Genomic DNA, 11,774 nt, shown 5'->3' with positions numbered 1-11,774 from the left:
AGCATTTTGTTGATTACCAAAAAGAAATAGAATCCACCTTGTTCTCTTAGGGCTTGCCTACATGGGAAAGTTTTACCGGTTCTACATAGTTACATAGGTATAACCCCTATGTGGACATACTAATTCTGGTATAAGAATGGCTATTTTCAGTTTAGTTTAAACTCATTCCCAAACAACATAAATTAAACGGAAAAAAGCCACTCTTATACCAGAATTAGAGTGTTCACATAGGTGTGTGTGTGTGTGTGCTATATAACCAAAGAATTATATCAGTTTAAATTCACACCGTATATAATACTGAACACATATGCCCATGTAGACAAGGCCTTTGCTGATTTGCCTCAACAGTACTGGGAGTAAAGCAGTAAAAACATACTTTTGTCATTACAATCAACAGATCTGGCTCTGAAACCACAAAGGAAACAGTTCTGGTGAATAAGAAAGTACCATTTTTATACTGTAGCATTACAGAGTAGAAAAAAATTTGGACTGATTTTTTTCTTCGATGAGGACTATGAACAAACCATGGCTTTACACATACCATCTGCCATTGAAGCATGTAAGAACTAAAAACACCACGTTTGTTTGTTTAGTCTGATTGATTTAAAAATGTGTTAATGTGGAGCACATTGCTCACTGTAATCTACTTCATTCCTATACAAGTTTGGAAGTATACTAAATTCAGAGCTTAAACTTGACAACTGACCTTTCAGAATTAAATACTTAGTCCATGTGGTAGTAAAATTAATCCACTGCACACTCTGGCTAATCCATTTTATTTTCTGCTCTTGGAACATACTAAAAAAGGACTTATAAACCAAGTAACTGTTTTCTTGACCGGTTTACATATTACTTATGATTATGCAGATTGTTTCCAGAAGCACAGAAAAATGACGCTAATGCCACATCAGATCTACGTTAACAGCAAGAACAGTCACAAACAAAAGGGCCACCCTATAATTTTAAAGAACTGCTCAGAGTTCCATTTCTACAGCTGGCTATAAATATTTTGAAGACAAAACAGAAACTGATTTTCATAAAAAAAAAATTTGAGGAAAAATGTTACCACTTTCTTTTTGAAACAATTTTTTTTTTTTGGTTAGAAAAGGTGACGGAACCACCCCTGATTCAAAAGATCATTCCTCTTCCAAAATTTCACCAATATCTTCATATACTTAAAAACAGTCCAACACTGCCACATGGTGGCCAGGAATGGGCACTGTTCATTGTGAAATAGTGTTGAGTAATGGAAGTGATAACATCTATCCGAGAAAAAAACACGTTAAATATCTAGTCCATGAATAACCACAGCCATAAATAAAAAGAAAAATGAACTCTGAAAACAGAGTCTTTATGAAGGAAATATAATTCATCTAGCAACAGGCCCATGTAAGAAAAATAATTTAAGAAATTTTGTGATTAAGTCTTTAGCAGTGTTGTTACCCTCGCCCCCAGGAAAGCAGTTTTCACCCACACATTTTTCAGTACAGCATGTACTTGCCAACAAGCAATATTTAAGTGTATCTAAAAAGTCTAGGACCATTTATTTCATTTTATTGTTTTTAACGGCAGAAGCTTTTAAACAATGTAACATCATGGCATGAGAGAATTTTTCTTCCTGGAGTTCAGGAAGTCATAGAAATTTAATTTTAAAATTCTCTTTTACACAGACTTTTTGATTGATGCCTTTTTCACACTGAAGAGATAAGCTTCATAGATAATGTTTAAGAAGTTGTCATCATTCTGAAAAACAAAATAAATAAGACTTGTTACTGGAAGATCACAGTTCTCAAGCTAAAAGATTCTGAATTCTTTACATTTCAAGGTCTAATTAATTTTCAACCATAACATCCCAGTCAAAATTGGCACTAGCAGGGAGTTTTCATCATCAAACACACAAAAACAGAACACAAAACCCAAACACGTTGTTACCTCCAGCTAAAAGCTTTAACAACATTTTTGCACACATTGGCAGCATAAGAAAAGGGGGAATTCTCTTATCTCTTTTAGAAGAGTTGAAGACACGGAAACCAGGACATTTTGTAAATTCATGATAGCGTTGGCTGGGTGAAAGTCAGACTTTTCTCTTTCCTGCCCTGCAAGACTTCTGTAGTGATAACATATACTTGCAATTTCTTCTCGTCACCCTAATGATCACATATCTAGGAGGTCCTTTACATAGTTTCTGTTCCCCACCCACTACTGCAATAATAATACCAAAGTGCCTGGGTGAGCAGGTGGGCTGAGTTTCTTCCTGTTCCTACACTAAATTCCATGCAGTCAAATTGCTGCACCTGCACTGAATGCCATTGGCCTTAATGGTCTTAATCTGCACTGGTTCCTCCACCCATGCACTCTTAAATAGCTGGCTGATTCTTGATCACCTGCTTAGGGTCTAACTGATCCTCATATGTGGAGTTGGGAAGGAATTTTCCCTCAAGTCAGACTGTCAGTGATCTTGGGGGTTTGAGCCTTCCTCTGCATCATGGGATATGGGTCATTTGCTGGGATCATCCGGGTATCTCTATCAATCAATTCCCAGCCACTGCAAGGGTCTCAGTCACTGGTGCAACTTGGTCCCTCCTGTTGTCTGCCTGTAGCACATAATAATTTAGTCTCCAAAAGGCTGTAGGCTTTGTTCTAATTTCAGTTGCTAGTTTAGCAGATGCTGGGTGGTGTTGGTGACCTGTGATATACAGGCGGTCAGACTAGATGATCTGGTGGTCCCTTTTGGCTTTAAACTCTATGACTCTTTAGGATAGTAGTTCTCAAACTTTTTCCACTCTGCAGACCATTTTGCACTAAAATATTTTTCCATGGACCATCTCCCTTCCCAAAACTGCAATATGCCACACTGACTGGTTCTCAAAATGGTTCATTTTGCAGACCACCAGGATTTTGCACACTACAATTTCAGAACTACTGCTTCCAAACCTGACAGCCTGGCAGAGTGGAGGAACAGAACTCAAATTACGAGGGAATGAACCAACCCATGCATGAGCATAGGAGAATAACTAAAATTAGGACATTCCTTGGGGAAAGTCAGAAGCATATGAAATTGATGATGCAAATCAGGAGACAACAGGTATGAAGCTGCCATCCAGTATCAAATGCAGAGTGTTTTAAACAGCAAATAATTTCCAAGCAACCCAATTAATTTTTATAGACACTGGGAAGAACCTGCCCATGTGTACATTTTGCAGACAAAGCTTCAAAGAGTAAAATGCATGATACTTGGGACAGAACATAACTGTGTTCACACTCTACATATGATTGCAATAATCTTTGTACAAAGTATCCCTTGAAAGGTATCATTTGAAAACTCAATTTGCTGATATATAATATAATATGGTAAAATGCATGTAGCAACGTTATATGTGAAGTTATAAACAAGCTGAAATAATGACTAAAAGTATGTTTTCCAGATAAGTCTGAGGAGTGGCCAAACCAGTTCCTCAGAGACAAAGGGCAAGCTGATGCCTCAGCCAGGTGTAAACAAGGCTGATGGACCATTACCTGCTAAGTGGCCATTCTTTGGCAGGAAAGTGGGCAGAGGCAAAAATCTACATGTTAGCAAAAGAACATCATGGAGTTTCCTTCCACAAAGATTGCCTGTCCCCTTGCTCCCACCTGGAAATGTTTTTCAAGAGGGGGACTGAAAATATAAAAAGCAGGGGCAGATACCACAAGATACCTCCCTCACTCCCCCTGCCCATCATATTCATTGCACCTGAAGAGACAAAGGAAACAACCGGGGACTCTGGGGGAGGGGTTTTGTCCTAAAGAGTTTGGTCAGTAAGACTGCTGAAAGCATGTGCTGAGGAAACTTTGAATCTAACGTAGTTTGTTAAGTTAGGCACCAGTTGTGTTTTCTCTTTATTTTTGTTGTAATAATTTCTGACTTTTATGGGGCTTGGGCTGTCATCCCCCCTGGTTATTTTTAGTAAAAGTCACAAACAGATCACGCAACCTGTTTATTGCCCACAACCCGTCCGTGATTTTTACTAAAAATAACCATGACAAAACCTTAACCTTATTTATAAACACACTCTGCATTCCATTATACAAATTAGGTGGACTGATCCTATAATTCTCCAGGTTCTCTTTGTTTCCCTTTTTAAAGATAAGTATTATATTTGCCCTTCTCCAGCCCTCTGGACTTCACCTGTCCTCCATGAGTTCTTGAAGATAATTGCTAACAGTTCTCAGATTGCTTTAGCTAGTTCCTTAAATACCCTAGGATGAGAACCATTAGGCCCTACAAGCTCCAATACATGTAACTTATCTAAATATTCTTTTCCTATTTTGCATTCCTTCCTCCTTGTTAATGTTAATTGTTTTGAGTATCTGGTCCTCTAACATTTTTAGAGATGACTGAAGCAAAATACTCATTAAACACCTAAGCCTTCTTGAGGTCATCAGTTATTAGCTCACCTTCCCTGCTAAGTTTCAGAGTGGTAGCCGTGTTAGTCTGAATCAGCAAAAACAACAAGAAGTACTTGTGGCACCTTAGAGACTAAAATTTTATTTGAGCATAAGCTTTTGTGGGCTAAAACCCACTTCATCAGATGCATGGAGTGGAAAATACAGTAGGAACATGAACACACACACACGAAAAGATGAGGGTTGCCTTACCAATTCTAATGAGACAATTCAATTAAAGTGGGCTATTATTAGCTGTGATTTTTCCTCCTGCTGATAATAGCCCACTTTAATTGAATTGTCTCATTAGAATTGGTAAGGCAACCCCCATCTTTTTGTGTACTCTGTATATCTATCTATCTCTTCCTACTGTATTTTCCTCTCCATGCATCTGATGAAGTGGGTTTTAGCCCATGAAAGCTTATGCCCAAATAAATTTGTTAGTCTCTAAGGTGCCACAAATAACCCTTGTTGTTCTTCCCTGCTAAGTAGAGGGTCTACACTTATGTAGGCAAGTAGCCTGGGCTTAGAAATTGGAACCCAAGACCTGTCCCTCTTTATTCCTTATAAATTATTATTCAATAGCACAGATATAGGTGTGAGGTCTTTTTTAGGAGTGGTGGGTGAAATTCTGTGGCCTGCATTGTGCAGGAGGTCAGACTAGATGATCATAATGGTCCCTTCTGGCCTAAATATCTATGAATCTATGAATTATGTATATTTACCTTTGGCATTTACCACATCCCCTTTAAAACCACTCTTTCTAGTATCCATAGAATTTGAAGATAGGAAGGATCCCCAAAGAGTACTCATTCTACCCTGTGACAAATACAGGATTGTTTTCTACATAATATTCCTGCGTGTTTTGTCAAGCCTATATCTGAGTAACTCAAGCTGGAAAACTACACTTAACGGACCTTGTTAAAATATTTTCTGGATATTTATCCTTTGTTTTTACTTGCTCATCTTCATCCCATTATTCCTTATTCCTACTTGAACTTCTCCTGTCCTCAACATGGATATCTTTTAAGGATTTCCGAAGTATTGCCACTGAGATGCTCATCTTTTAGCTAAACTACATACATGTAAGTAGTTTTCACCTTTAAACCAATTCCTGTAAGCCCTTAACATCCTTGTTCTCTCCCCTGAATCCCCTCAAATGTATTATCATTCTTGAACTGTTGCACCCTGAACTGCATACATTAATCAAAACACAGTTAAACCAAAACTGTAGCAAGAGGGACTATTATCTCCTTAGCCAATGATTTAGTGCTTCTTTACTATACAGCCAGAAATAGTACAACTCACAGTGGACATTTTAGTTTACTAATCTATCATTCAGACTGGTGGATGGCACCAATTATCCATCAGAGGTATTTAAATCAAAATGGAAAGGAGGGATACAAGCAAAGGGGGAATGTTTCTGATTCTTTACCTGGATCAGGTGTAAAAGAGTTTCCTGCAGCTGCATCTTGGTCAATGAGTTGCTGTTTACGCAAGATGACTCAGGATTCTGCATAGGAAGGAGAAGGCTAGCTGAATTGGCAGCAGATTCTTGATTTGCTGGTGGTAAGCACCCACTTTCACTTGCCTTTGGTGGAGCAAGTGTGGACTGTGTGAACAGCATGGGGGACATCAGCAGTGCAGGAGTCACAGTAGCAGGAATGCGCTGAGGTGAGATGACCTGCCCATACACAGATTAATAAAAAATGGAAGCATTTAAGCAATGTGTATATTCACTAAGAATACAGGGGTAAGAGGACTCCAGGCTGAAAGAGATCACAAGAGCAGATACGCAGGGATACACGGAGGAAAAAGAGTATCTGGGGCCCAAAACCACCCATCCAATTCAAGATCACAGTACTGAATCTCAAGTGTAATAAGTCTATATAAGCAGCAAATTACTTAAATATAAAATCACCTTATTATAAAAGTTAAACTATTATAAATACTAGCACTGTAGAAGAATGACAAACTGCAACATTTGATGTCCTTCTTATAAGGATGGTCCTTACATGTCCCCCAGTTTGGGTTTTGAGAATATGCTTGCTAATATGAGAGTGTACTTTAATAAATATTTTGAACTTAATAGTGCTGTACAGTACTTTTCATCTATAGCTCTCAAAATACTTTGCGGGGTATGCATCCTCATTTTACAGATAGGAAAACAGGAACAGGAGGTTATGTGACTTGCCCAAAGTTCCATAATGAGTTGTTGGCAGAGTCAGGAACAGAATCTAGTTTTGACTTCCTGGCCCATGCTCAATGCCCTAGACTAAAAAAACCTTTAAAGAAAAAGAGAACATCTTTACCAGAAACGTAGATGCTAATATGATTCTGTCAGTGTTCCCTTAATTTTAGTCTAAGTAGGGAGGCACATACTGATTTGAAAGTAGATTGTGAGCCTGCAGAGTTTTATCCTTTTAATTTTGGGGTATATTTAGAACTATTAAATGTGGAGCACCCCACGATGCTGGTAGGAATAAGATAATGTGACAAGTGCTCTCTAAATGTTTGCCACAAAGCTGTAGTAATGGACCTTAATTCTAATCTGTAGCTTTCCTCACTGCTCAAGTATCTGGCGTTATTTGAGAGGCTCCCCAGGGGGGGAGCAATATTGTCATGATTGTTGTTTTTTTTTTTTATATGGACAAACATCCATAGTAGCACCTTCTAAAGCTCTATGTAATCTTGAAAGTTTGTATCTCTCAACAACAGAAGTAGGTCCAGTAAAAGATATTACCTCACTCACATTGTGTCTCGAATATCCTGGGACCAACATGATAACAACAAAACAAATATTTACGGTTATTTTATCTAAACTATTTGGGCACTATTTACCATAATAGGCAGTCACTCAAAAGAGTGAGAGAGAGAGAAAAGGACTAAGTTCTCAAGCTACTTTGTGATGGTAAATTTACAGGAGCAGAAAAACTTTCTAAAAGGATCTGTGGATATGAAAAAGCATGCAATATGTATACTGTGCCAATGCCTCTCACTAACTGCACTGTTGTTTCTCTGCTTTTCAAAGCCAGATAGCTTTTAAAAAAAACTATTTACCTGCAATTGCTATTCCCCCACAATCATAACAGAAAGAAGCAAGTCTGTGTTCCCTGCATGGTAATGGCAGGTCTCCCCAAACTCATTGTGTGGCTGCTGACAGCCAACAGGGAAGGTGGTACGTTCATGTCTGTGCTTGGAACACTGGTGGCCCCTAGTGTTACTTATTAGTGGTTCTGTTCTAACAAAATGACTAATGCAGGCAGGGATGTTTCTAGCTAAAATAAAAGTAATATGCTTCTACAGAATTTGGATTCAGTGTCAGGTTCTTAAAAATCCAAGATACCACTTTGCTGTATACAATCTGAGGAATAAGAATCTGTAACAGAAGTTTAGAGGTAGTATGTTGTGCTTTTAATAGCATGGACTTATTCTAGTCATAAGCAAATATACAATGTAGTTTAGTAGGCATTACTTAAGAATTATTTGTTTTTCATGGAGAGGAACTGCTTTTCACTAGTATACGTAAAACAGAGGCTCAGTGTGTAAGCAACCCTGCCATGTACTGGTGACTGAGCAAGCTAATATTTGGCTAATGCAATACCTAAGTGATCCTCACACCTAAAATATTTGTCTCAGGATAAGAATAGAAAATATATGTACCTATTTCTTGTAAATGAAGTCTTAAATTTTCTGTGTAACACATTTAAAAAATTGTTGTTAACAAATGAGATTCTACATGTTCATAAATTCTAGCATTTAAGTAGCTTCCTTACACGCGGAGGACAGTCTCCTTCAATACAAAGGAGACTTTTTTCAGTTTAGCTATTTAGTTCAGACATTTTCAGTTACCCAAGTGATAAAATTTATCCAATGGCTTCTGAACTTCCATTGGAAATGTCAGAGGTTAATTCTGGTACTATTATTGTAATCTCTGTAGTACCTTCTGCAACTTTCTTTGAGTGTGATTACTATGGCTTGAAGGTACTAAAGAATCTTTGGTAATGGAGTAATTTCAGATAAAACACCTTTGAGATGATCTCTTAAGCTAGCAGGTGTGTAGGTGCCAAATTCAACATTGCCAATGTAGGACACTCAGGGCATGTCTACACTTACCAGTAAATCGACACCACTGCAATTGATGCAGTGAGTGTTGATTTAGCGGTTCTGGTGAAGACATGCTAAATCAATGGAAGAGCACTTCCCCGAGAAGCATAAGAGAAGTCAACGGGAGAAGCTCTCCCATCGACACAGCACAGTGTAGCCACCACAGTAATGGATCTAACTACGTCAACTTCATTTACGTTATACACATAACTGAAGTTGCGTAAGTCAGATCGATTTACCGCAGTAGTGTAGACCAGCGCTCAATCTATTTTGACACTACTTTGCCAGTCAGCCATTTCTCTTATCTTTGAATAATTCCTCATAAGGACACAAATCACCTTCCTAAAAATGTTGCTAACGATTTTTTTTTCTGAATTTAACCTGAGTTGCTTGTTCATTCAACATGCACTGATTTATCTCTAGCTTCACCACATCAAGACTTAAGTCTCTGACTCACCATCAGCACAACAGGAGTTTAGTTTGTTGTCAGTTGTATAGCACTGCAATAGGACAACAAGAAAAAATATGCTGCTTTGAAACAAAGTATTTACTTAAATGTCTCTGTTTAGTATTCAGCAATGCTGTTAGCAGCTGGATAACATGGCACTTGGTGAATTTTTGTTATATTTTTTGAGCTGAGAAATGTACTGGAATTCTTGTAATGTAAATTGGGGCCTACTATCACACATTAGCTGCTTAGAATTCCATATATGTATCAAATGAGTCTCTTAGACCATTAGTAGTTAGAGTCCATGTTATGGACTTCTGGACATTTTTAGCAAGTATCACTTAGGACTAAAAACATTTCACATAAAAATGTCTCCGCAAATTCCAGATGTAGCTGTTGCCAAGATTTTGTTGGTTAAAACCAGGGTAACAAACATGGTTTTGTTGCCATGCTCTTCTAGACAACTGGTGCACTCTTCTGCTGTTGATTACATCTGAAATTCAAACCCTGGATGCCAAATTTATCTGCAGCCTAGTTATTATTGCTGTTCAGAAACTCCCTTTCTTAAATATTTGTGATTGCAGGTTAATTATTACCCAAGTACCTCATCTGGTATGAAAGAATCTTTTGTGACTGGAAAGTTCATTCCACTATGAGGTAAATGTTTCTAGGCATTTTCATGAACTGGCTTGTCGTACCTTAAAAAAGTGTCTTTCCAAGTTTAATTCAGAAATTATGATATTTTTCAAATGTATTAAATGTTTTATTTGTGACAAATAAAATATACCAGTTGTACCACCACTGAGTACAACCACCACTGCAAAATACCACATTTATGCAGACAGAAATAACGCCCTATATTGAAAGTGTGTAACTGATTTACGGCTGGTCTAAGAAGTGGGGTAAGTGGTCTATTGTAAATAGAATACATTATTTGTATAATGTCAAGGCTACGGTAGGTATTCTTATGATCGTGGCATAAATTCATGAAAACACTTAAGCATGTACTTAAGACCATCCCTGTTCAGAACAGATTCTTAAATTCCATTAGGGATCAATGCTTTCCCATTGGGAATTAAACATGCTTACTTGTTGCCTTTAATATGGATACTTTCCTGAATCAGTCTAGCACTAGGCTGAGTGCATCCTTTGTAGACTTGGGCATAACTCTGTTCAGCTTTTACTATTTTTCCCGGCAACTAGTCTTTCCTTTCCATATGGGAGTTGAAAGTTCTTATGCCATATGGAGATACATCACAAGCCAATTTAAAACTGGGTTTGTAATGTGTCAGGACTGTTGAGAAAATGCAAGCTATAGTCTCTCCTCATCATTGAAGAATCTTATCTGTTCCTTAAATACCCTTTGTCTTTTTTTCCCAATAATGAAGATATTGTTGAGACAGCATTCTATTCCTGGCAGACATCATAAAATTTGCTTTACTGTCCTTTGATCTGTAGTAGGAGCAGATACCATACCAAATGATAAACAATTATAAGGAACAGACTTTTCGGTGCATTTATTGTCAGGATCTGCTTTGACTAATCTTGCATCAGCATGTAAAATGTATTTGTGCCAAACCTATTTCATTGAAATGTTTATTCGCTAGACAGGTGGCAAACAAGTCTTCAGTCTACAGCAGTGGTTCCCAAACTTTAACAACCTGTGAACCCCTTTCACTAAAATGTCAAGTCTTGCGAACCCCCTCCTAAAAATGAATATTTCCAGGGATTTTCTCCTTTACCTGAGTATAAACTATAAAAGCAGTGATCTTGGAAATATAAAATTTGTTTTTATGACATGCTTATTACACACTATTTATTATTAATTATTTATCATTACAGTATTTTTATTACATTATGAAAACGGCAACACTCTTCCAAGATCTCACTTTCATGGCTTGTATCACTTTGAATAAGCCTGTTATAAAGACAAGGCTCCTATGTTTCACCAAGGAGTATCAGATATGAAACAGCATGAAGGGATTTAAGAAGCCAACTCAAAGAGTTCCTCCTACACAAGCATTCAGGTCTTGAGCTGTCCAGGCAAACAACGCACATTACAACAAGCTTAAACTTGTTCTTCATAATAATTTTAAAAACAATACTAGCTGCCTATTTAAATTAAAAAACAGCCAAAAATATCCACCTCCCTTTCTATTTCTTATAAGAAGTCTTGAAGTTTAAATCTCTTCTCTGTGATAGATATGCTTGCTTTGATCTGCTTAGCCCTTGGAAGTCCACGGGCTCTGGGCTGCTGGCCCCGTGCTGCCTGGGGTTCCGAGGGACAGCTCCGTCCGCCATTAGGAATTTTTTTCCCCGAGAACCCCCTGTAACATTTCACGAACCCCTTTTCAAACACATGCAAAATGAGGTCACTATCACTCTTACCAATATCAATCTCTTTTTCTGAGATGTCTTATATTTTTGCTATTTCCTATTAGTACAAACTGGTTTATAATGTTTAGCTTGACCCTTGACTATTTTCTAGGTTGGAATAGCTCGTTTTTGCCATGCTGTGTGCACATTTCATAGTGAGTAGACAACTTCTCACACTTATAGCATGCAATTTCCCTCACCCAGTGAAAACAAAAGCAGTTACTGTGACTTAGTTACTAACAAAAAGGTAACCAATTAGGAAATGGATAGATAATAAGAGATAATACCATAACGCCACTATATAATCCCATGATATGGCCACACCTTGAATACTGTGTACAGTTCTGGTCTCCCCATCTCAAAAATAATATATTAGAATTGGAAAAGGTACAGAGAAGGGCAACAAAAATTATTAATGGTA

At 37.7% G+C, this 11,774-nt stretch overlaps 1 protein-coding gene across 2 annotated transcripts in view; it reads right to left on the bottom strand.

Annotated features, from left to right (window-relative positions):
- Positions 1–760: 760 nt before the first annotated feature.
- DCP1B (decapping mRNA 1B) overlaps positions 761–11,774 on the bottom strand; it is a 58,778-nt gene continuing 47,764 nt past the window's right edge. For both annotated transcript variants that reach the window (XM_048828178.2, XM_048828186.2), the window contains 2 exons: positions 5,858–6,106; positions 761–1,743 (listed from right to left, as the gene is read on the bottom strand). In XM_048828178.2, coding sequence (XP_048684135.1) covers positions 1,663–1,743; positions 5,858–6,106 — 330 coding nt within the window. In that variant the 3' untranslated portion in view covers positions 761–1,662. The remainder of the gene's footprint in view (positions 1,744–5,857; positions 6,107–11,774) is intronic.

The sequence above is a fragment of the Caretta caretta genome, chromosome 1 (assembly GCF_965140235.1).
Source record: "Caretta caretta isolate rCarCar2 chromosome 1, rCarCar1.hap1, whole genome shotgun sequence".
NCBI lineage: Eukaryota > Metazoa > Chordata > Testudines > Cheloniidae > Caretta > Caretta caretta.
The sequence above is the reverse complement of the archived record's forward strand: the minus strand, read 5'-3'. Positions and strand labels throughout refer to the sequence as shown.